Source organism: Crocodylus siamensis, chromosome 7 (genome assembly GCF_052110815.1).
Source record: "Crocodylus siamensis isolate JL-2025a chromosome 7, ASM5211081v1, whole genome shotgun sequence".
In the NCBI taxonomy this organism is placed as follows: domain Eukaryota; kingdom Metazoa; phylum Chordata; order Crocodylia; family Crocodylidae; genus Crocodylus; species Crocodylus siamensis.
Genome location: NC_143401.1, coordinates 16,564,173 through 16,590,875, shown reverse-complemented (window position 1 = coordinate 16,590,875; position 26,703 = coordinate 16,564,173). Strand labels below are relative to the sequence as shown.

The 26,703-nt window shown below is 45.0% G+C and overlaps 1 protein-coding gene and 1 non-coding gene across 3 annotated transcripts; both read right to left on the bottom strand.

The window, feature by feature from the left end:
• Positions 1 to 422: 422 nt before the first annotated feature.
• PPP1R8 (protein phosphatase 1 regulatory subunit 8) lies at positions 423 to 24,906 on the bottom strand. Of its 2 annotated transcripts, none has more exons than XM_090057960.1 (7): positions 24,752 to 24,906; positions 12,726 to 12,786; positions 7,223 to 7,376; positions 6,219 to 6,439; positions 4,436 to 4,580; positions 3,732 to 3,796; positions 423 to 2,876 (listed from the first exon to the last, which is right to left on the bottom strand). In XM_090057960.1, exons 1-7 carry the CDS (start codon positions 24,811 to 24,813, stop codon positions 2,523 to 2,525), a joined length of 1,062 nt encoding a protein of 353 aa, XP_089914086.1. In that variant the 5' UTR covers positions 24,814 to 24,906; the 3' UTR covers positions 423 to 2,522. The 2 variants fall into 2 exon arrangements, with proteins under 2 accessions (XP_089914086.1, XP_089914087.1); XM_090057961.1 differs by having other exon boundaries at positions 12,709 to 12,786; positions 24,752 to 24,813.
• On the bottom strand, positions 10,343 to 10,510 carry LOC149859517 (small Cajal body-specific RNA 1). Its single transcript, XR_016443694.1, has one exon.
• Positions 24,907 to 26,703: the final 1,797 nt, after the last annotated feature.

The window sequence follows — 26,703 nt, the reverse complement described above, 5'->3', positions numbered from 1 at the left end:
ATGTGTATTGGAAGAGGGTGGACAAGGCTGTGGAGGGTCTAGGCTGTCCCAGGTCTGGCTTGGGCAGAAGGTTTCTGGGCAGAAACAGTTATACTGCTGGGTCCTGAAGCATAGCTCAGAGCCAGATCGCCATAGAGAGCTCTGCCTGAGGCACACGGACTAAGTGTCAGAAACAGTGTTTAGCACAGTTTATGTAAAAGTGAAACAATGATCCTGGAGCAGCAAGGCTCGGGTGCAGGCAACCTGAAGTTTGGAGCATAATTAAGACTGCCAGATGCCCTAACCAGGAGCGTGCATCAGTCTCACTAAGAGAGAGGTATGAAGTGACAGGTAGTTGCATGAGCAGAAACCTTCAAGAAGCAATGCAAGCTCCCAATTGCAGTGGGAGTCTAGCATGGGAAAAAACACACTAAACTTTCCAAAATGGCAAAATCTGAATTTAATTTACAATGTAGTAAAGGTTACAGGTAAAAAGCTAAACAGAAAGCATGAAAAGGCCTATTACACAAATGTACAAACCTCATGGTGTCAGGCCCCATCCTGTACTGGCCTGTAAAGGCTTCAGAGCTCTGAAATAATGAGAGCTGGTACAATCCCAGGGACGAGAAGAGCTTCAAAAGTGACAAGCAGTAAAGTTCCCTTTCCCAAGGGAGATCTTGCAAGAAGTCACTTGTAAAAATAAAGTACTGTTCAATTTTTACTTGCCCTAACTACTTACACCCTAAAGAATTGTCTTCAAAACACAGACTGGCAGGAAAGAGGAAGTCCTGAAGCCTAGGAAAAAATAAAGCTGAAAATCAAAAGAATTAGTCTGAAGTGCAACATGTAAAGTACTTGGAATGAAAGAAGATGAACAAGAGCCATTTTAGCTAGCTGAGCCAAATGGGATTGAGGTGGGGGGAGGGGGATGGGGCAGAGAGGGAGGAACAGAGAGAGAGAGGGAGGGAAGAATAGAGAGGAACATCAACCCAATCCTGGATTACCAGCTCATTTTTATACATATATCATGACAGAAGTTTTCATTCTGTAGTTTACAGAAGCAAAAGCCATATTGATTTTTGGAACAGCCGTCCAAAAGAGTACAAGAGTGTACAACCAGATGGGATACGTTAAAAGGAATAGTCTCTCTGATGGCAGTTACATTTTCAAAATACTAGCTTGCCAAGCAGCTACCTGCACTGGTGGACTTTTGGGAGAGGACAGTTATGTTTAAGTGCACATAACCTGGAGAAATTCCCCGAATAGTACTTTGAGTAAGTACTTGAGCTATGCTATACTATGCTATGCTAAATGATACAAAGACTGCCCACAAATATTTAAAATACAAAATAATATATGAATGCATTCATACAGTTTGGGGAACCTACGCTTTGTGGGGCTAGAGGGAATATCCAACTCAAAATTCCCATTTTGTTTGAAATGAAAGAACACTCATATCAAACCACAGAGTGCCGCACACCCAAACTAGGAAAACTGATTTGGTTCAGATGCACTTAATTTTCATCAGAAAACTGGGTTCACTTTAGAAATATGCTAGCTTTTTTTTTCAACCCATCCCCCATTTTAACAAGGAAAAGGACAATAATGTAGAAAAACTGCATGTGGTTTTAGTTATTAAAGACAACATAGAAACTATGAGAACAATCCAATGCTGCTGACTATTTTTCACAAACTGTCATGCCTCTCATGCTCTATGATTGTCAATTTAAAGGGTCCCCTCCCAGACACAGATAGAAACGCAAAAAAGGATATTTCACTTGTGTTGAAAGGTTCACATATGTCCTTATGTGTGTTATAAGACGGCTGAGACTACAATGGTATTTGCCATTTCTTTGCTATTTGCTTTTCAGGTGTAACAGAATGTTTAGAGAAAACTGTCTACTTAGTTTCAGTTTTACTTTTCTGACCACATCTCCAGTCCTTGTGAGAGCATTAGATGTACTCATGTTCAAGATGGCAAATACAACAAGAGAATGCTTGCACTCAAACAGAAACCTGTCGTAAGGTTTTGTAAAAGTAAAAATGAAAGTTATTTTACTTATATCATTTAGTAATTGTTTAAATTTACTCCTAATGACTTGATTAAGTATTGAATTTAGGTGTGACCCTGCAAGCACTGACTTCTGAAGTAGTGTGAACTACTATGAACGCTATAACTGGAGTCAAGTTACTCACAGTATAAGCACTACACCTAGTCTTGTGTGTTTACAGGATTATGTTAAAAAGTCTGAGGCCTAAATTACTTGACACTATCCCTTTATTCTCACCAGGCTTATTGACTCTGAAGTTTATCTCTATATTAATGGCAAAGAGAAAAGGCTGCTAGACAATTTGGTTCAAAAGTAGGTGGGATATGTATTTTTACATTCATATAAAAAAGTTCTGAAGACAGATCTTTAAGGGATAAATCACCCTTCCGTTCTGGATATTACGTGCAGTTAGGACATAAATTTAAAAAAGACGATACTGCACACAAACAGTTTCTCAAGTTCATCACCCCCCGCCCCCAAACGAAGCCCATCTCAGATCAGTAGAGAAGGGGTGGGCTTCTTGCCTGGCCAGGCCTCCTTTGCATATTTCTTCTTCTTGGGTTCATTCACAGCTTCAGGATTAAAGACAGCAGGGTTCGGGGCAGGGTTCATGTTAACTGTTGATGGCACAACGGGAGTCAAGTCCACATCAGGGGCTAGATTAGGGTACGGCATGGGCAGGCCTCCAATCAGTGCTGTCCCATGAACGCCATGCGACTGGGAACCTGCCTCATTGTGGGTGGGAGGTAAGCCACCATATAATCCTCCACTGTAGGGGAAGTTTTGCATGCGCCGTGTTGAAGATTCATCTGTGGTCAGTGAGCCCGAGTTTTCCATCCGTTTTTTCTGCAGTTGGACAGAATAAAGTATTTAAAGAACTATTTAGTATTTAACAATAGAATAAGTTATTCCAGTTCCCATCTATAACCTTCTAGCACAGCAGTACCCAGCCTTCATGGCATGCCACAAATTAAACTCTCACCCCTCCGTGATGGTTGATTTGATATCTGCCCCCCTACAGGTGTACCTGATAGATTTTACCTTGGGGTGCTGGACTGGAGGCAAGGGGACTCAAGCCTCCAGATGCTTGGAGAAAAAGCATCACTGTCAAGAGCTAGGTTAACCATCCCCTGGCCTGCCAATCACTACAGGTTTATATGGCAAGCAAAGATCCAAAGCCCTGAATTTGTTGGCAGCTGTTAAGTGAGGAAATGGTTATCTTGGCTCTGGATGGTGACACCTGACACTCCCTCTCGCATCAATATCAAGCCCCTTTGCCTCCAATTCCAGTGTCTTTTTACTGAGCATCTAGGCCTCATGTATCATGCAATAGCTGCCTGTGCTACTTGTAGCACGTGTGTGGTGGGTTGGCCACCTTTATTCTAAAACTTTCACCACGCTGGAAATTGACCAGTATTTCCTACTTGTTTTTTGCTATTTACCACTAAGCCAAAAGGCATTTTAAGGACAAACATACTGATCTAACATTTTGTAAAATGGCCTAAACTTGAATTTACAGTCCTGACACTTCTTTTAACCAAGGTAACTGGAGGTAAATAGGCACAAACTTTTGGTCACTTGCTTTTTAAATAACTGAAATATTTCCATCTCTAGTATGCTACTTTTAAGAGAACAATTCATACAGGAATTATGGACTACCACTGTAGTTTCTTGTTGATAGCTTTAGAAATGATTCGTTACCTTAACTGGGACTACTGCTGTCTGTACCATGTTTCTGAAACGCCCAACGGAGGGGTCCACATCCTCTGTAAGAATGACACATTCAGTAAAAAAGCTGGAAACAGTTGGCATATGGCACACAAGGGGATTTATGACGAATCAGTACCTTCTCTTTACGAAGCTGGGATTCTAAGAGTTGTGTTTGGTCAGGCAAATCTACAGAGATGAACTAAAATGTACTGGTGGGGCCATCTAGTGGCAGCACCAAACACTGGCTCCTGGGTTTGAAGTTGGGAGGGTTTGTTGCAGAGCTTCTGGGGTCAGGCTACCTGATCATGCTTAAATTTTAATTTTTCCCATGGTTTTAACAGCCAAAATCCTCAAATGAGAAGCAAGGTACTTAGTGCTACTCTTACTGCTTAACAGTTGAAGTGGTAATGACTAGTTCATGAAGGACCCAAGGGGCAGTCAGTAGAAGTTAGTGAGAAATCTCCAAAATCTACTACAATAAAATCCCTGCTATCTGGCATGAGTGGGCAATGCCAGGTGCTGGTTATGTAAAAATTCTGGTTACCTGAGGCAGATAACCTGGAGTGGAGGGGTGGGAGTGACTGCACGTGGAGTAGGGAGTGGTGGTAGCACTTTCCTATTAACTTGCTTGTCATAGGAATCCTAATGGGGTAGAGTAGCGCTGTCGAGTTTTGAGGAGAGAAAAGCAAACTCACCTGGATTTATTATCTCATCATCATCACTGAATGTCACTCTTGAGTTCTTCCGTTTTCTCTTTGGTCTCTGGATATCCAAATTCCCTTCTTCTATGGTAAGAGTTGAAATTCTCTTGTTATGGGCTGTGTTAAACTCTGTCAGGTTCTAAGGAAACATTCATGGAATAAACGGTCGGTATGGCTGTAACGTATGCAAATCTAACCATGCACCTGTGCTAGTTAACAGCAAAACACAGCATCAAATGAAGAAAAGGTATGACGGCCAGCATCAATGCACTGTTCTCTGCCCCACTGTCAGCCTGATCTTCACTAGCTGAATGCAGGTGATAAGGCTACAATGGCTCCTGATAGCATGAGCAATAGGGTTGGGAAACTGCTATTGACCTGGTAAAAGAGCATGATTGGGTGTTTGTGAGCAAATATCCAAGGCCTGACATAAGGACTCCTGGAAAGCAGCACAAAGACAAGCCTGCTGTTGTGGAATAAGATAGCTTGTGAATGCCTACCAGCAGCAAACGCCTCTTAAACAACCTTCAAGACCAGGAAATGTAGAGACCTAATATCACTAACTAAAGGACATGAATATCATCCATCTAGAACAGGAGTGGGCAAAATATGCCCTGTGGGCCAGATGCAACCTGCCAACCAACTGGATCTGATCTGCAGCTGGGTACCTGTGCCATATTCCTGCCTGCGCCCACTGGCCCAAGCCCTAACCAGCATGTGCAGCATCTGGTGTGGCTGCTTCCGGTGCTGCTCTGCTCCCCTTGCCTCTAGCAGGAAACGCCCAGCCGAAGCTTCCCCTCTGTCCACCTGGTGCAGTGCAGCAGGGGCAGGAGTGGGAGGAAGAGCTGCCGCTGGAGGCGAGGGGAGCAGAACAGCACCTGGCCAGCTGCAGCTGCACCAGGAACCACCATGCTGCAAGCTAAGTGTGCTGACCCAGGCGCAGGCTGGCTGGGCTGTTCTGTTCCTCTTGCCTCCATTGATGGCTCCTCCTCTTGCTCCTGCCTCTGCCCCTCTGAGTGGAGGGGGAGGTTCAGATGGGAAGCTCCTGCCTCAGTGCATGGGGCTCCAGGTTCAGTTCCTGGCTGCCTTCCACCCACTCTGCCCACCCAATGTGAAGAGCAGCTGCTCTGCTGCCCTCACCTCCATCCTGCCCCCTGTTGCACTAATATGAGTGGGCAGGTGGGAGAAGCTTCAGCCAGGTGGCTCACGCTGAAGGTGAGGGGAGCAAAGCAGCATCCAGCTGGCTGCAGCCGAACCAGGAATAGACCCATCAGAAGCTGTGCACAGGCCAGGCCCAGCCCAGGGGGCCCACAGCATGGGCTGCCCCAGGTAGGGCTCAACCCCACGTGGAGCACCATGAGAACAGCCAGACCCTGCCACCCAGGCAAGCTCTGGTGCACGTGCCCCCTGCCTCCCGATCCCTCCCCTCCCATCTGGCTGGCTCCCAGGACCTAACACCCAGGCAGCTCCTCCCTCCCCCCAACAACATGCCTCTCACTCCCATACACACCCCACCACAGGGCAGGAGCAGGCAGGGAGCAGACCGCAGCTCAGCCCAGGCCCCTGCCCTGAGCTGTCACCACCCTGAGACCTAGCCCAATGATCTTGACTTCACCTGCCCCACTCCTAAAACAGCTCCCTGCCCACCCAAAGCCCCACAAAGGTGGTGAGAGGGTGCTGACCCAGCCTGTGACAGCTCAGCATAACTCCATATGTGGCCCTTGGGCCCAAATAACTGCCCACCCGATCTAGAATCTCAATATTCTGCAGTGCTCACATCAAGCTCTGTCTCTTCCTCTGGCAGGCCCAGCAAGCCTTTGAGCTCCTCATCTTCACCGCCCATCTTCTCATCTCCTTTAACTGCTGATGGCAGTGTCTGAGGCTTCTCTCGCAGAGTGTATGCTCGTGTAGAGGCACCAAATGAAACCGTGGAGTCAATGGGAATCTGCTGGGGTTTGTGAGGTTCCAAACGTATATGACCCAAGAATGTACCATGTGCTGAAGAGAACATCAGAATGGAAAAGAAACAGTTCGTTAGCTGTCACTGAGGTGTCTGGGATTTCCAACATTCCAGCTTAGCTATCGAGAAATTCAGCACCTGTGCCTTGAGTTTTGTGTCACTGAGGTAACTTCATACAGCAAACTCTTTCATTCAAGCACTGGACAAACACCCAGCCTCTGAAGTGTCAGCTCTTCCCAACAAGTCAGGAGTAGAAGTGACAAGTGCCATTCCATTTCAGGATTCCTTTAACTCCTACGGTAACCCACCTATATCCACCCTTTTCATAGAGAAGGGACCTCCCCTGGGCTCCAGCTTTTGGAAAACTGCCCTACTGAATGGTAATGCCCTTTCAATGAGAATTATGAAGAAACTTCTGATGTAGTTAAGAAGGAAACCAGGAAACTTCTTCCTCTCCTTCAACTACTCCAGAGCCTAGAAAATTGTACATTTCATGCTGGATGAGGAAGAGGTCACATGAGTAATACAAGCATTATTCAGCCCCAGCTGAACATATACGCGTTATTCAGCCCCAGCTTGACCTAGTCTCAGGATGCTGATCCAGATTGTCATCACCTAGCACCTGGTATGTACAAATGGAAAATACCAGGGCTCTGTGGACACTCAAGAATGTTTTGGTACTCGGATATAAAATTTCTACTGAGCGACAAGATTTCTGTCATTCAATCTTTCACACACAAACATTCTTCAGAAGATCTTTGAAATCCAACTTACAAACAAACCACCCCACACTGTCCCTGGTTAAACTTTAAGTTACTTACTGCTGTTAAGATCTATGAGGAAAACCCTTTTAAGATGTTTGTGATAGACCAAAGCAGCATGGACCCGAGAGCAGGACTGGTGATCAATGGTAAAATCGCACAGATCAGGGTTTCTCCCAAACAGATAATACTTCTTCTCATCAATGATCAGTTTCTGAGGTAGAATATCAAATAAATAGCAGCATTACCTTATCAGATGCATGCAGTCTCCCCGATCTTCCTAAAAACAGACTTGAGAAAATAAAGCAAACAAAGGAAAACCCACCCTAATCAGACAATCTTTAATACCCTAGTAGAAAAATATTATACACTGAATAATACATGGACTCTATAAACTAAAGTCTGTCTGGTATTTCAATTCTGTTTTGAATTTATTAAACAACTCAAGCATCACCCTATGTAGAACCTCAGCAACTAAAGATGAAAGAAATTTACTGACTCTGCTATAATCTCTGTTCACAAGGCCAGAGCTTTCAGCATAGATTTATGTCTCCATTTACCCCACAGCATCCTGTAGCTCCAATTAGCTGGTTTATCCTAGTACTGGTCTATTCTAGAAACCATTTGAGCTTTCTTCTTCTTAATTAATTCTAGTTCCATGGTGTAAACATGAATAAAGTCTTATTTCAGTGGCTTAAAGTTGGGTATTTGAGAAACCCCCTTTATATAAATCCTAAAAAACCCACAAAGAAACAAATTCCAAGATTCAATACCCTAATGTCCACAGAGCACACTTCCATTAACAAGTGGCATCAGCATAAGAACTTCTCTGTTGCCAAATACTGTAATTTGGAAATGCTAAACAGTAGGGGTGCACTGATAGAGATTTTGGGGTTATCGATAATCAATATTTAAGGAGGCCCCATAGACCCCATGCCTCCACCCCCTGGAGTTGTCAGCTTCTTGCACTAACCCTCACTGCTGATCTCTAGCCCCTCTGCAGAAGGGTGAGCACATATGTGGCAGAGTAGCAGCAGGCTCTGCAGTGGCAGGGAACACTGCAGTGAGGATGGGCAGAACAGCGCATCTCTGTACCACTGGCTTCCCCATGCCATATTAAGGTTTTGCAGGCCATACTGGATCATTTTGCAGGCTGCATCCAGCCTGCAGGCCATAGGTCACGACTTCCGCTTTAGGGGATTTTTTCAAATTTCAGTAAATAATCCCTCCTAACCACAGAGTGTTTCAAGGTGATGGCATCCTAAAGGGAGTAAGTTAATATCATCTTGTGTGCAAAGCAGCTTCTTAATTTATGAAATCTTAGCTGGGCAGCTCTTAGCTTTCTACTGAATTTTGGAGTCTCATATGCCAAACACTTAACACTCCAATTCACCTGCAAAAATGTTACCATTTTTTGTAAGTCAAGTTGTTCCTAGAATCATTCCTTAATATAGGAATATAAAACTGGAGAAGGCTTAATCCTTCATCCCACTCCCCCACTCCCACTCTTAAATGCCATTTTTTGCTCTCCAGATTGCCAGTTTCATTATTAATGATAGTGCCTGCAACATATCCATGTTCCAGGTGCAATCATATCCTAAAGTCCTATAGTTGCAGGGGGAAGAAACAGGTAACTCCATCCCGCTCATTCTGTGACAATTCACTAAATCATACAACAAGCAAGCAGCAGAACACAGAATGTGACCACATGTATCTTGATTTCTATTTTTACGCCTTATTCACACACACATTATATGGCCTCATTTTCTACAAAATCACTTTGTGAAACCACATCTAATTAGTTGTCCATTATAACCTTTAAAGTTCTTTCAGCAGTAATCTGCTTTTCAGATTACTCTTCCGCATTGAATTTTTATTTCAAATTAATTTGCCCCAAATGTATTAACCTACATTTTTCTGAGCTGAATTTCATGTTCCAGCCTACATTTTTGTCCCTCTAATCTGCATTTCTCTAGCCTCCTCCTACTTCCAGCTTCTCACAATTTAGTATTCAGTAATGAATATTTAGTGAATTCCAGCTGTTTATTCCCTCTGCTAGATCACTAACAAAAAGACGTAATAAAGACCAGAAAAAATCCTCGCTCTAATACCACACATTTTTATTTATCACAAATCCCTTCATAACTGGTCCCACAACCAGCTTTCAATCAACAAGAGGGTGCTCATATCTAGGCCACTTTGAACAAGTTTTTGGCGCATTATTTCATGAGATGTCAGGCACTATGTTATCAGTTTCTGTATTCTAGCCACCTACAGATTAGGTCACCTGGATCCAACAATTATTCCTTGCTCACATTCCCCATATAATCTCTTATTTGTACCTCATGAATTGCAGTTGGCATTAACTTTTCTTTAACTCCAAGCTGACAAATATAAATTCTGATAGAGCAGAATTTAAAAAGGAGTCAGGTTTCTCAGCCATTCCTGAAGCACGATTTAACCATCTTACCTTAAAATCAACATCATGTATATTTTAAACAACACTTCCTATTGTTGTTCGCTCCTCTGGCTAGTACTATTTTACTAGCTTTTCCTTGAAAAGCTGAAAAGATTCTGATTTGTTTGGTTATCTCCCTATTTCATAGAAAATCTTCTGAAGACCTCATATAATTTTATCTACATATTCCTTTGTGAATGTTGCCTTGCGTCCACCTTATTCTTTTAATAATTTGCTGGGAGATATTTGGTTAGTATCTGTTATGACTCCCCAAAGCTTTTATACCAGTTTTAAAAGTGCCTTACTCACAAGCTATAATTCCCTATTTGCTTTTCCAGTATTCACTATTTTTGTGCTACTGAATTCTGTGATCCCATGTTTTATCATGCAAAAAGTATATGGAGCTTCCATCTCCTCCCAGTAACTCCCTCCAACTGGGTGAACAGAACCAGATGTGAACATGCTGATCCCCATGAGTAAAGCCTCTTGTAACGTTCAGTGCCATAAGAACTAATCTAAGAATTTTTCACACCTCTCGTCTAGTTCCAAAGGACTGGACAAATCCTATGTGTTCATTTGTAACTGTCTGAACTCAGGGTAAAAACATTATCAGCATTTTGCATGTACTTTGCCAAGATGCAAACATCATCATACACTAATACAGTGAAACTTCATGAAAACTTTACAGCCTCATTTCACCACATGGAATGTGCTAAAAATACATCTGTGCCTCTGAGTTATAACCCAGTGTGATCCTCCACACAGTGAGCTTAAATACTGCATGGCTGTTTGTTTTGATGTTGCACTTCTCAGACCCAGCAATCACGAAGTGCATCTCAGAGCTCTATAGAAATCTGAGATACAGATAGCTTGGTTAGTATCAAGTGCTTAGTTCACTCCAACTCTCAGCCTATTTTGCTAGCAGTAACAATGTCAGAGAAACTGGAATATAGATATGCAGGACAACTGAAAGATGATTCTTCACACTGAAGTTGTTGGAAATGGCTTATATTTGGTAGAAAGGCAAGATGAAAGATTACAACACAACACAGGAGACTTAGATTAGGGACACCAGGTCCTCACTAATTAAATGCGTTAAGTACTTGTTACTGGACTGTGCTCTTCCTACACAAGCCAGAGACAACATAATACCTGCCCTACGGAGCTTATGTTCTAAATAGACCATACAGAGGAGCAGGTGATGGGAGAACACAATGTGATAAAAAGAACCTGAAGAGTGATAGCTTGTCTATTCAAGAAACTTACTGAAAAAACTAGGGTATGAATGTAAAATCCAATATTTACACTGCATTACTCCCTATGTGGACACCTATTCAAAATTAAGAATGCCTTTTATGTGTCAGTTTCATCAGCTTCCTATAAGAAGGCTCTCCCAGTAAGGCAATGAACTTTTTTATACTGTGGACCAGCAAACTGTAGACCAGAAGTAACTAGCATACTGAGGACCATCAGCCATGCCTTTGTGGTCCGGTGGTTGGGAACCTTTCCAGTAAGGAACAGCTTTCATACAGGGTGCTTCTTCCAGCCTGGCTTAAGTTCCTGCAACATGACACACATACAAACCTGTGACTAGAGCAGTGATTCTGTACCAGGGCACTGCTGTACTCTGGGGTGCTGCAAGCCCCTTGCAAGGATGCTGTGGTGCCAGCACCACCAAGACCAGGTGAAAGTGCCCAGCGCACCTTGTGTGGAGTCTGACCAAGAAATACCACAGCAGAAGCAGGCTGCCTGCATCAGGTTTATCAAATAAACAAAGCATGCAGGAGTGCCTGCTCCTACTGTAGCTGCTTCTTGGCCAGGCTGTGCACTCACAGGACATGCATGGGGCACTTTCACCTAGCAGCAGCAATTATTACAGTACCCAGCAAAAGGTAAGCCGAGTCAGTACAATATTTCATAGATTTCATAGACATCAGGGCTGGAAGGGACCTCGGGAGATCATCGAGTCCAGCCCCCTGCCCAAAGGGCAGGAAGTCAGCTGGGGTCATAGGATCCCAGCAAGATAAGCATCCAATTTACTCTTGAAGGTGTTCAAGGTAGGTGCTTGAACCACCTCCGCTGGCAGACTGTTCCAGACCTTGGGGGCTCGGACCGTAAAGAAATTCTTCCTTATGTCCAGCCTGAAACGGTCTTGCAGGAGTTTGTGACCGTTCGACCTCGTCATCCCTTGGGGCGCTCTGGTGAACAAACGTTCCCCCAGATCCTGGTGACCCCTGTTCTCAACTAGGGTGCCACTAAATTTAGAAAAGCTAGGGGGAGGTCCCTGAATTTAAAAAGATTGAGAGCCACTGGATTAGAGACTCTCAGTATCTTTGGCTCGCCTTCACTTAGTCTCATGTTTATTTTTAATGCTGGATTTCTTTTTTATCATCATTACTTTGTTTCCCTCTATTTTGTAATCTTTTGCTCTCATTGATGAACAAGGTAAAAAAAATCATCTTTATTGTAAAATAAAATTGAAAAGCAAACCGAAGTAACACATCCCAGCAACAAGCAGCTCAGAATAAGTCTTTTTAATGCTATTATTTGGATTTTAAATTTGGGCTCCCCAGCCTTATTTAAACAAGAAAGGAAACAACTATTCAGTCTGGTACAAGCCATTTAAATCTGGCAAATAAGGATCTACATAAAGTAATTTTTCTTTTTTGTAAATAATTTCATTACTTCTTAAAATTTAGATGCATGTGTAGGTTTTGTCGTCACTGTAGTTTGTTTCTTTAGGATCTGAATACGCCACTGAAGTAACTGCAACCCAACCACTGCAGCTTTCTACTTCTTTAATTAGCAAATCCAATCACCTTCTAGCTAACATACACACAGCACAGCTGTCTGACTGGGATCCACAGCACATGCACAACAGGAATACTGTGCTTCAGCAAAATCAGTTTAAAGTTTATGCCTGCCTAGCTGTAGTAAAAGGTTTGGGAGTTACTGTATCACTGCTTATAAAAAAAAATTAACGTATGGTTGAAAAAGAAGGGTGTGTGAAGAGGAAGAGAATGAGGAAGCAAAGCAATGGGATTTAATTCTACATACACATTTCCTATAGCATGCATCAAATACTTACTGCATCTATTTTCATACCTCAATAAGTTTGTCTCCTTTCACAACATCCAAATGAAGGCCAGGTGGAGGTTTTCCTGCCCTATAAATTTAAGGGAGAAAAATATTTGTTTTATGAATAGTTTAATATTTGTTAACAACATGACACTATAAATATCAAACTAACTCAAGTTTTGTCAGATTTACTGCGCAGTAACAATATACTGTCTCAACTGCTCTCCAAGGTATTTCAGATAATTTCTGCTTGCAGATAAACACATCTCTCACTGGTTATGTTATTCAGCCTCCATAATTCACTGAAGTTAGACAATCTTGAAACATTCAAATACCTATTGCCAAAGCATTAAACCAGTCTGAATGAAAGATTAGATAGAGAGGGTGCTGCTGTTGTCAACACATTCGATGGTTAATTAATGCTTGATGAGAAACCAAGGTAACCCCCAGCTAGAGGAGATGGAGATGGCTAGGATTTATTAAAGGGAACTGTCCCAGAATCCTCTTTGTAGGCTGTTTTTCACATGAAGCCCTGTAGTTAGTATAATTCTGATAAAATATAAAGCCTCCAGGCTGTGCCTTCAACTGTCAAAAATGGAAAAAGTATCTCCTCAACTCTTGAATTTAAATTCTTCTATCAAGGATTCACATCCTCTACTGGTTCTTCACTTGTAATGATTCACCTCCAATATCCCTCCATATGTCACCATCCTTTGGATCCTTTTCCATCAAGAACCATTGCTCATCTCTGGGCTCCTGCAATTTATTTGTAAAGCAATGAGAGTGAAACACTATGTTTCCGAACTGCACTACTACCCAAATATTTCTGAATAACTATAATTTAAGAGACAACACTTGTTTTTTCTTTGCAACTGTTGGAAAGCTCTGGGCAAAGCAGCAGCACTGGAGCACTTTGACAGCAGACTCATGAAATCCAATTAGTAATTGAAGTTTTTCTAGCTGATTACCTATAAGATTCATGCTTATTAAAATGTGCTTAGCATTTGGCAACACAGCTCAGAAACCCTTGCAAAGCAACGTGCACAATGCTCAACAGCCATATCGTCCCAGAATTTAACATCTGAAATCAATGGCAGAGCAGAACCACAGCCCTCCATCATCTTTTGCTTTATTTAGAAACATGGTACAAAGATTTTCTACTAATAACATCTCTTTCACCATCCAAACCACCATCTTGATCCATTTTGACATTTCTTTGTGAATGCTCAGTTTTCTAATTCAAAACAGGCAAAACTGAGCTCTCGATCCTTCTTGCCAAGGACTTCTTGATCATTGTGGATACCAGCATGTTGTTAATGGACAGAGGGCAGACAACTATTCCCTTTCTTTTGAGCCTTTCTGCAGTACTGAACACTACTTAATTTATTTTGGGCTGCTCTTAATGCTTTCAATATGCTTCAAGTATTTTCACTGAAAATACATAATGACATTCTTGAAGTCACAGGAACACAGGACCAAAACAGGTCTCCTACATCATCAAGTACAACTAACTCATTGCTATTGCAGGCAAACATGTCCTGTTCATACCTTGATCAAGTTTATCTTAAAACCGTTCCCCCTTCTCCCTCAAACTCCTGCTATGTCTAATAAAACACTGTTTCAGAACCTCCCTCCTTTATGGTTAGAAATCTTTTAATTTCCAGTGTATACTCATGGCCAGCTTACCCATTTGTTCTTGTGCCAACTATAAAGCCTTAGCTTTATAGTTTTGTTTCTTCCTGGCAGTTACCTCCAACATGGTAAGAAATTGCATCCCATAAGCTAAATACGTAAAATTGTTTTAGTCTCCTCTCAGAAAATAAGCTGTACCTTCCCCAGCTATCTTAGTAGGACTTTTAAACTTGCCTTGATTTAAATGAATGTTTCTTGTGTAGAGTTTTGGTCCCCTGTATCCAGTACTTCAGATGCTATCTCACCAGCACCTTGGTACAATGCCTTAATAGTTCACTATCTCTAGCGGAAATACCTTGCTTGACATGTTAGGATCACATTAGTCTTTTTCATTAGTGACTCAATCCTACTTTCACTGACAAACGCACTCACAAGCCCTTCCCTCTGTTCCAAAAGAACTCCCAGCTTATACGAGAAAGTCTTGTCAGTCCCTAAATGCACTCTGCATGCTCACCTCTCTCACAACTAACAACAGTTCCTCAGCTACATCCAGTTTACTTTTGGAAAGCCTCCTGCTATAGCAACATTATGTTTAAAATAGGTATAAAAGGAGAATTCTCTGTTATATATAAAAAAGTGTTAGCTGCTAATGATGCAAACAGGATGAGTTTAATTTTAACTTGTGTTAATTTAAACACCTGAACAATGGCCTGATTTAAAATGTGAATTTAGAACCCTAAATTTAGCTGTACCTCTTAAAACCTTGAACTATGCAACCAGGCTATTACATACATCTCTGTGTCTGAGTTGAGGGGCAAGGTGAAATTTCATGAGCTTTAAAGGACCACATTCCCTTGGGATTGACACATCTATGTCAGGCACAACTTGACCTTGGCTCAAAGAACAACAATTCTGGCATCGAAATGTAGTAATTTACACCAAATTACATAGATCAGGGGTTGGCAACATACTGCCTAAGACCCCAGGTGGCAGTGCTAGGCAACAGGTTGTACTTGTGCCACCGCTTCCAGCTATGCCCGTTAGAGGTGCACTGATGCATCAGTCCATATTGTATTGCACGGATAAAAGGAAAATTGACATTAATCGGCAATTGGCTTTTTTTTGACCAATGTGGCCGATAATGTCACCGATAATGTCACCTGCATGCGTGCAGCTGCAACATGCACGCAGCCAGGAATGCAGCCCGGAAGCTTGGAGAGCAGCGTCTGGGCAGTAAGCCTGTGTGGAGGGGTCTCCACAGTGGAGGGTGGGAGTGGGGCCAAGGCAGGGGCAGACACTGCCCAGTCAGGCTGAGGCAGGGGACACAGCCACAGGTGGCTCATCTGGGGGGCAGCTCTCTCTGGGGGGCTGCAAACCTCCCCAGGGCTGGCACAGGGGGATGTGCCCCCCGATGTATGTGTGGGGAAAGGGCATACATGGGGGCTGCACTGGCAGGGGCTGGGATGAGGCTGTGTTTGGGGTTGGTGGGGCCAGGACAGGCAGTGACAGCTCTGGGAGGGGAGGCTACTGGGGGCGGGAGGGGGGAGAGGAAGGGGGGGGCCCTATGGCGAATTTTGGGGTGGCTGTAGCTCACCACCACCTACCCCACCCCACCACAGCCCTGCCCTCCGAGCACAGCCCTGACCTAGCCCCTGCTGGGAAGAGACCAGCACAGCCCCTGGCCCTGAGCCCATAGTGCACAGCCTGCCCTTGCCCTGCATAAAAAATCCAGGGGGCACATACCCCCCATGCCTCCCCCAGGGGTGCATTCAACAGCAGGAACTGCTCCCCCCACATACATTCCCCACATGAGCCACCCATGACTGCATCCCATGTCTGCCTTTGCCCCACCCCTACTCCCTCCCTCACTGTGGCAGCCTCAAGCTGCCCCCCATGCCCGTTCCCTCCCCCATACCACTGCCCACCCTGAGTTCAGCCCCAGGCCCAGCCTCCCCACTGGGAAAAGCCCGATGCTGCCTTGGCTCCAGCCCACAGCAACAGCCTGCCCTTGCCCTGTGCATAGATCCAGGGGCACACAGCCCCCATATGCCCTCAAGGGGTGTATGCAGCAACAGGAGGTGCCGTCCCCCCCAGATGAACCATGGGTCCGTTCCATGCCCTACCTTGGCTGTGCAGCACCTGCGCCTGCCCCTGCCCCAGCCCCCATTCCTCCCTCACTACTGTGGCCTCAATCTCTCCCCACCACTTCCCTCACAACAGACTTACCAACCAGACCCAGCTGCTCTCCATGCTGCTGAGCTATGCCTCTGGCCACCTGCACACTGCACTGCAGCTGCGCGCATGCACAGGGCATTTATCAGCCGTTATCGGCCACATCAACCAAAAAAAGCCGATTGCTGATACAGTCAATTTTCCTTATATTGGTGCCGATCTGACATGGGACTGATGTACTGGTACACCTCTATAAAACAGTATTTTTTTCTCATTTGTTCTACACACCCCTACAACCTTTTTAAGTACCCCCGATTGACAACCACTGAGTTAAATGAATAAAGGATATCAATGAATGAGATTGCACATTTTGTAGAAAACAATCATTAAATCGAGGCTTCCTGACCAGTGATTTAAATTGATGCAATTTAAATCAAATCCACCCTGCTCATGTCCCAGCCAGAGAGTGGGGGTGGGGAAATTGGGAGAAGTAGCAGCAGTGCCTGGCCCTAGTGAGGGCACAGGCAAACCATGCTTTCCCCAACTGCTGATGCACCAAAGCCAGCTCAGTTTGTGCCAGTCTGGGGCCGACCTGTTCTGGCCTACAGATTATAAAAGTTGTTGGCCACCGACAGATTCTTGACAGGTCTTAAAATTCAACCATTGCTGTGTGGTACAGACAGTTTCTGGCCCAAGGGCAGATAGTCATAAGAATCTGAAGAGGAATGGAAACATTTTTTAACAAACACAATATTCTATTCCAGGGTGTCAAACATATGGCTGACAGACTTCATCACCTGGCTCGCGGAGCTGTATCGTTCAGCCTGGAATGTTACCTGCAGCATGCAGCCAGCGCTGGCTCTAACCCCCAGGTGCTCCATGTAGAACCCATCTGATATGGGCTGTATACAGCACAGGACTGGTCTGAGCTGGGCATTTCACATGGTGCCTGTGTTGAACTAACCCTGCATGCTAGATCTGAGGCTAATCCAGATCAGGCCCACACACAGGCCACCTGTGCTGGATCCAGTGCTCAGGGCCAGTCTGGCACAGGCACCACATGCACTGTACACCCTAGACCAGTCCCATGTGCCACATGTAGTGCATCCTATGTGTAACACCTGGCCAGAATGGCCCTATGTGCTGAATGCATAGTACAGGGTTGGGGCTGGCACTCATGTTGCAAGCAGCACGACTGGTGCAGGGCATGCACTGCATGCAGTGTCCATACCAGCCCAGCCCTGAGGGCTGGTCCTAGAATATGGGGCCTAGCTGTGCGCCCAATCCAGCCTGCAGACCAACTCTGGACCCTGTATCCAGCTTACTGGGCCCGATGAGTTTGACAACCCTGCTCTATTTAAACCACATGCAAAAAATCACTTGTACCTTATGCAAAAATGTTGCTTGTCACTCATCTGATCCCTGGTGATATTATAAATCAACCACCACAGCTTAGTAAACAGGCTCTCACACCTTTTTATAGTGTAAACCAAACTTAATTTAGAAACTTTATTATAGATACCTCTCCTTCTATATGAAATTGTGTGGATCTTCTCTCATTACCATTGAACCTGCCTATATCAGTGATAGCAGTTGCTTCTCAGAGAAATCATTACGAGAAAGAATTTTGGTGTATTTTTCATCTGCTGGAAATAAAGGAGAAAAATCAGTAGAAAACTATTATTTCTTGTTGGAATGCCTGTAGACCACAATTTGAGAACCTGATTGTTGGAGGGGCTCTTGATTGCAAGCAAAAACAAGGTTTTTGTGGAACGGATATTGCAACCATAACCTAGATCTGGGCACAAGATACAGAGATAAGGGCAGAGCACAACGCATGATCACAATTTATTGAATGAAAAATATTCCTGATTACATAACAATAATTTAGTAATGGTCCCAGCCCCAGGAAACAGCTTAATACAAAACAGGTAAATGAACAGGTTAGTCAAGGAAAATATCTCTCTCTCTCTTTCTGTCTGTCTGAAGTACAGATCAATAAAATTCACTAAAGACAGTAGTTTACCACAGATAAAACCCACTGTTAATCCTACAGCTTCTCTGCTGCTAGGTTACCTACTCCTGAAACTTCCTTTGCTACAAAGTCATGAAGACTGGTTCTAGATGGATGGTTTTATTCTTCAGCTACTGCTCTCACACTAATACGGGGTGCTCAACTTCTGGCCCACGGCCCAAATGCAGGCTGCAGAGCCTTGGAATCTGGTCTGTTGTGCTCCACACAGGTAGGGAAATTTGGCAGCAGGGGAGCAGTGGCAGTTACTAGTACCACTCTCCACACTGCCAAAAATCCCCAGCCCCACGCGGTGGGTTAGAGCTGAGCCACAACAGTCCCCTTGCATGGGCAGATCAGGGCCAGGCCAAGCCCCCCTCTTTGCATGTGGCCCAGCTGGGGCTAGCTTGCACACCTTTTCCCCACAATGCTGGGCCACACCCCCTTTCTCTACATGGTCGGATCGGGGTCAGACTGTGATCCCCCTCCTCTTCACTCGTGTGTGGCTAGATGTGGCTGTGCTTTGCAAGCCCCAGGCACCAGACTGCATTCACTGGCTAGATCTGACGCACAGAGGAACTGCCCATCTGGCTCCATGGACAAAAAGGCTGGGTATCACTGCACTAATATAGCTGTAAGAGTTCAGCTCCACCAGTACTATCAAATGCAAAGTACTATATTAAACTAGCCACTGATTCTACCCCCCATGTTGTTTAATTTCTGTTAGACCACAGAGATAGTAGCACCAGGAGCTAGTATACACTGGTACCAATATTCCACGGGCAGAAACTTTGGGGGTGTAGCAGTTAGACTTAGAGAATTTCAGACAAACCTCACCCTAGACAAGACTTGGTAGACTCATTGCAATAGCTAAACTAGCTTTAAACTTACCTCTTTCTTACTCCCTGTCCCATAAGTCAACATTCTTTCCCATGCCACTAATACAACTCAGTGTCGAACAGGCCAAACACTACACTGAATCCATTCTCTTCTACCTAGCTTCCCAATCCAACAGGCTGCTTACATCAGTTGCCAGCTACATTTAATATGCATGCACTATAATAGATATAGTACACTCAACAGACATGGACACCCAAATTATACGAAAGTTGCGGAAGACATCTGAAACTTTTGGATAATCTGGGATTCAGATAACCAGGAGTGTAAGAAGACTGCTCTTGCAAATCCTACCTACTTTGAAGAATCATAAGCAAAGGGTAAAATATCATGTTTTATCTATGTAACTGTGATTCACATGGACAGCACTTAAAAATCCACAACTTTTGTTCATGTTACTATTTTGCATTCCATAGCTGCATTCAGAAGAAAGTAAGACTTAACTCATGGAAAGAACTTTAGAAGCGAGTAAGAGTCAGCAGAGCTTCCAACAGTAACTAAAGCTCTGTTTAAAAGCATGAGGCTACATCTTTACTGTAAATTGAAATTTCAAGTCAAATTAAAAAAAATATCTACCTACTGTCTTCCTCCCTTATACTGGTTGGTACATTTAGACATCAATAGCCACAGCTGCCTAACACTTTCTATTATAAAAAACTCATTCTTGGCTTCTTATAACTGTGTCAAAATGTGAACTTTTGAGCTAAACTATTTTATGCAGGGTGCCTGCTAGAAGCTGAAATTTTAAAATATTAAATGAAAACAGCTTAGTTATTACCAAGAAATACTAGGGAATAATGTTATATTGTTCCTTAAAAATATTGTAATGATTTGAGAAGTTTTTACTTGCATGCTCTGCAAATTGGCAAAAATGCTGCTACTGTATCAGGGGTCCAAACTTTCTGCTTTTGCAGTGAAAATCTGCCAAGTCTGGATAAATTATAAGAGTCTGAAAAACTTCAGTTCATTCACAATTAGTACAAATTTGCAAAAGCATACAGTATATTTTTCTATGAAGTTTCTGCCTGTGTCAAATATACTTCCTTCCCACACTACTCCTAGATGCTAGTCAAACCAAGTATGCTCCATATCAAAGTTAGGGGCACACAGGACACTATGGATTCACTGTTAACTACCCAGGGGAACTCTTAACAGAAGATACAAGAAAGGCAGAGCTACATAACAGCTATTTTGCCTCAGTCTTCACAAAAAAATTAAGCTACAGCAAGGCACCCAATAAGGATTATTTGGATAATGAAGGGGGCCAACTGAGGGAGGAGATAATATAAGAGACTGTCAGAGAGCTTTTGATGGGTCTGAATTAACTGAAGTCAGCAGGGCCAGATGAACTTCAGCCCAGGGTACTGAAGGAACTGGCAGAGGCACTCTCACAGTCCTTGGCAATGCAATGATCTTCATGAAGTTGTGGGAGACAAGTGAGGTACCAGAGGACTGAAAAAGGACCAATGTAGTGCCCCTCTTAAGAAAAGAAATAAGGAAAAAAAACAACAAAAAGGGAGGACCTGAGATTAGCCTCACCTCAATAGTCGGGAAGTTATTGGAGCATATCTTAAAGAAGTTCATTTGAAAGCATTAGGAGGAGGAAAGGCTGATTGCAAGTAGCCAACATGGATTTATGAAAAACAAATTGTGTAAAAAGAAAAACTCTTTTGGAAAAGTAACTACTTGGGTGGATGAAGGGAATACTGTGGATATAGTATATCCGGACTTCAGAAGGCTGTTGACAAGGTCCCCCCGCAAGCTTCTTGTAAACAAATTGAAGAAATGTGGGCTAGACAAAAATGCTATAATGTGGACAGAAAACTAGTTCAAAAGCCACAAGATTAACAGGTCCATGCCCGAATGGCAGGAGGCTTTGAGTGGAGTCTCAGAGAGAGTCTAGTCTGTACCAGATGCTGTTCAATGCATTTATTAATTATCTGGATACGTGCATATAAAGCTTTTTGAGAAAGTTTGTGAACTACATGAAACTGAGAAGGACTGTGAACAGGGAAGATTGTGAGGGCAATTCAGAAGGATCTTAAGAAACTGAAAAGCTGGGCTGAAGCTAACAGAATAAAGTTCAATGCTGACAAGTGCAGTGTACTAGATCTCAGGAAGAATAATCAAAAGCACAAATACAAAATAGGTGTCACCTAGCTGAATGGCAGCACTATGGAAAAGGATCTGGGAGTCTTGGTAGACTACAGACTCATCTGCAGTGTGACACAGATGCACAAAAAGCAACCGTGGTTCTGGGATGTATCTGCAGAAGAATTAGGTGCAAGATGAGGGAGGCGATGGTGACTCTCTACTCTGCATTGGTTAGGACTCATCTAGAGTACTGTTTGCAGTTCTGGGCTCCACATTTTAACAGGACATGGAGAAGTTGGAGAGGGTCCACAGGCAGGCAAGAAAGATGATAAAGGGCTTGGAAAGCAGATCATGAAGAGAGGGTGAAGGATTTAAGCATGTCCAGCTTACAGAAAAGGATGGGACATAATAGTAGTCTTCAAATACTTGAAGGGCTGCAATTAAGAGGAAGGAGAACACTTTTTCTCTCTTGCTTCAGCATGAGGTATACCAACGGCCTGCAGTTGCAGCAAAATTAATTTAGATTGGATAGCTGAAAAAAACTTCTTCACTGTTAGAACAGTGAGGCAGTGGAATAGATCAGGGTTTCCCAACCAGTGCACTGCGGCTAGTAAAGCAAACAAAACGCTAGCTTGCATCCACACGTGCTTCTCAAGCAAATCCCGGGATGTTATTTTCCCATTGTACTCAGCCTTGGTGAGGCTGGAGTACTGCATCCAGTTTTGGGCTCCACAATTCAAAAAGGATGTGGAGAAGCTTGAGAGAGTCCAGAGAAGAGCCATGCGCATGAACAGAGGTCAGGAAAACAGACTTTATGATGAGAGGCTGAGAGCCATGGGACTCTTCAGCCTGGAAAAGTGCAGGCTCAGGGGCGATCTGGTGACCACCTATAAATTTATCAGGGGTGTTCACCAGGCTGTGGGGGAATGTTTGTTTACCAGAGTGCCCCAAGGGATGACAAGATCGAATGGTCACAAACTCCTCTGTGACTGTTTCAGGCTGGACATAAGGAAGAACTTCTTTACTGAGCCCCCAAGGTTTGGAATAGACTGCCGCTGGAGGTGGTTCAAGCACCCACTCTGAATGCCTTCAAGACACATTTGAATGTTTATCTTGCTGGGATCCTATGATCCCTGCTGACTTCCTGTCCGTGGGCAGGGGACTGGACTTGATAATCCTCTGGGGTCCCTTCCAGCCCAAATGTGTATGAAATCTATGAAAAGCGTGTTGTCAGAAATGAACAGGTGTGCTGTGAAATTTTGCCACGGCAATGAGCTATAATAGGTATGAGGATGGAGAATACTTTAACAGGTGTGCTTCAGAAAATTTTTATTAACGTAAGTGTGCCTTGGGCTGGAAAAGGTTGGGAAACACTGGAATAGACTGCCTAGGGAAGCTGTGGACTCTCCATCATTGGAGGTGTTCAAGAAGAGGTTGCATAACCACTGGTTGGAGATGATGTAGGCATAGCTAGTGGGGTGGGGTGGGCAAAATGATGGAGCTGGCTAACAACTGGACTCCATTTCCCAGCAGCCCCTGCCTGCATGGCTGGGGCTGGTCTCCACGGAGACCCCAGCCATGATAGCGCAAGGCAGGGGTTGCCATGAAGACCAGCCCCAGCCATGCTGGTAGGGAGCGCGGAAGGGCAGGGGGCTGCTCCAGAGCCAATGGGATCTTGTGGCAGAAGCAGCTTGGTCAGAGCCAGGGCAGAGCTGCAATCTGCAGCGTGCACGGTCTGGACAGTGGTGTGCAGGCAGCGGATCATGGCTTTGCCCCTTCTCCAGACCACACTGCCACTGCTACAAGGACCCGAGGCAGAGCCGTGATCTTCAGCCTGCATGTCCCTGCCTGCAGCATGGAAGTTTTCCACCTTGAACAAAACCCTAGCAGAAAGTGGTGAGGGAGGTGTCCATTGGTGCTTCTGCTCCTGTTACATTCTGACATGCCTTCTCTGTCAGGGCCCAGGGTTTGGGTCCCACTTGCCCACCCCTAGTTATGCTACTGGGTTGGGTTGGGTGTAGGCTAGAAATAACATAAGCAAAGGTGAGCAGAGCAAGGACATTCATAGAAAAAACTGCATAACCCTTTCCAAAACATTGAACTGAACCAAGAATCTGGAGTTTCAGTATTTTTCTGTCTGGAAAATAGCTGTGAATCTCACTGACAAAATATGGGAGCTCCATTTAGCACCTGGAAGGTAACAGGTTGCTACAGCTACCAGCTACTTCATCGTGTTATAGAAGTCTGTAGGGTCAAGCTTCCAGCCCTGGAGATGATTCATGTGGGAGTCAGTATCATCTAAGAGATTTTCTTTTTACTTAAAAAAAAGATATAAAGAACAACTTGTGAAATAAATAACATTCAAACTGCAGAGGCAAATACTCAGAGCTTAGTGACTGCCAGAAAGGAGGCTACACGTGGAACTAGACGTCAAACCTCTTGTTTGTATACGTGATCACACTGGCTCTAATTGCACACAGGCTTTTTCTTGTGAATGTTAACTGCTATAAAAATGTCATAGACATTATGGCTGGAAGGGACCTCACAAGATCATCAAGTTTATACTCATAATAATGTACTCAAAATGTTTGTGCTCAAGAAAAAGTTTTTGAGATACCTCTAAATGAGCACCCGAAGAAGCCGGCAATTCGTAATTCAGCCTCGATCTCTTTGTGTTACATAACTGTTTCACAGGTGGAGAACCACCAATAAAACACTGAGGGGCACCTACGAATGTGCTCCAGACCTTCAAAAACAACGGGGATGAAGAACAGAGAAAACCCCGTGAGTAAATTACCAAAGTTTTTATCTGGCGCAGGGTTTAAAGGGGGTGCAGGATTATAAAGCACATTCAATGAGGGACGAGGGGGGGAACGATCAAGTAAACAGTCGCTCAGAAACTACCATCAACCGGCCGCTGAATGAGGCAGGGTCCCATGGAGGAAAAACAACACTGCTGCAGGCACCGAGCCATCCTCAAGGAACAGCCTCGGCCCCAGCCCGCCTCCCTGGAGGGCGCCGTGCCGCACAGCAGCGCTTCTGGTCATTTCAAGCCGGGCTGCTCCTCGCTGCGACGGGCCCGGGGAGGCAGAGCCCACCACGTCCCCTGCGGACCTTCCTCCCGGCCTGGAGCTGCAGCCGACAGAGCTAGGAGCGGCCGCAGGCCCCGGCCCGGCCGCCCCGCACGAAACCGCCCCCGGCCCCGCCCCGCTCCGCTCCTCCTCCCTCGGCCCGGCCCGGCGCTCACCAGCTCGGGCACTCGAACAGCGACCCGCCGCCGCCGCCGCCCGAATTCGCGTTCGCAGCCATCTTGCGTCTACCCCATTCAGCGCGCCAGGGCAGGCTGGGAAACAGGCGGACCGCCGCCGCCGGGCGCCATCCCAGGATGCATCACGCGGCGCGTCAGAGCGAGAGCGCGGTCGGGCGGAGGGGGCAATACGCATGCGTGGGCGCCGCGTGAAGGAGCGGGGGAGTGTGCCATGTTACGTCACGGCGCGTCACACCAGAGGCGCGCGGGGTTGGAAGAGGCTGCGTGTTTGGAGGCCGGCGCAGCGGGGCGGGAAGTGTTAGGAGCAAGACTAGAAAGAGGAGCCGCTCAGCACGTGGGTGAATAGGGTTCGTTTTCCCTGCTTACTATAGCGGTGTCGAAAACAACCTGCAGGCTGGGCCCGCGAGACGTTGGGAGCAGGGGAGTCGCGGAGGGCCCAGCCCCTGTTGTGGCAGCGCAGCCCTGGCCGCTTCCCCACTGTACCCCTAAGGGCCAAGCAAAATGCCTTCGCTGCCAGGCTCTGCGCCTCCACCTGCCCCTGTGCCACGGTCTTTGGGGGTGTCATAAGTGGGTGGGTTGCAGTGTTCAAGCTAAGTCCGGACTTGTGAAAAGCCTTTGACAAGGTCATTGAATCTCAGAAAATGACAGCTGCGAGGGACCTCAGGCGGTCACATCTTGTCCAACCCCTGCTCGGAACAGGACCAGCCCCAACTAGATCATCCCAGCCACTGGCTTTGAATTGCTGGGTTTTAAAAACCTGAAAGGATGGAGATTTCACAGCCTCTGTGGGTAACCTGTTTTCGTGCTTTACTACCATACCAGTGAGAAAGTTTTCCCTAATATCCAACCTAAACTTCCCTTGCTGCAACTTGGGACCATTTGCTAGAAATATTATTAGAAACGCATAATGAATAGAGTGTTGTTAGAACTGCACAGTTTGCATCTCGTACCTGATAAGCAGAAACACCGCCAAGGACATTCCTTCCCATTTTTCTTATACTAAATCACTCTCTTTTCTTCTCCCCCTGACAATTCACATGCAGATTACAGAAGCTGGAATCCAACTGACTGTGTCCTTGAAAGGGGGGGGATTTCAACTCTTGGTGACTTAGAGAGCTTTCTGAGCGTGCGTAATTAGCTGATGCATATATGCCTATCCGCCCCGCATACTTAAGTAGTTAATTATAATGCACATGCGACGGATGACGTGACATAATCACATGTATGTTTGTATGAACCGGAAATGAGTTGTAAGAGTTCCTGTTCTGCACACGTGCCCAGGAAGAAAGAGATAAAAGCCAGCTAAGAGTTTTCCTCGGTGGCAGAGTAATCTGAGATTTTCTGTCTCTGCTCTGACCCTATTTGCAAATACACCTTTTGTTCTGCTAATAGTGTGTGTCTGAGAGTTCTTCGCCTCCCGAGAAACGAACCACAACATTTTTGCAACACATTGATCCTTGTTCTGTCAATTGCCACCACTGAGAACAGTCCAGCTCCATCCTCTTTGGACCCACCCTGCAGGTAGCTGAAGGCTGCTGTTAAATCCTTCAGTCTTATTTTCTCTACGCTAAGTAAGCCCTGTTCTGTCAGCCTCTCAAGTTGTGGTCCCCAGCCCTATAGCCATCTTTGTTGCCCTTTGCTGAACTTTCAGATTTGTCCTAAATGCTTTCTGTTGAGGGGTTGGGGGACAAAACTGGACACAGTACAGATGTGGCCTCAACTAATGCTGAATAGAGGGGAATAATCATTTGCAGCACAATATACTGTTATTCTTCTTTGCAACAGGCAGTTCACAACAAGAGCTCATATTTAGCTTATTGTCCACTGCAACCCCTAGGTCTTTTCCTGCCGAGCTGCTGCTTGGCCAGCCTGAACCAGTGCAAGGCATTGTTCTGTCCTAAGTGCAAGGTTTTGCATTTGTCCTTAGTGAA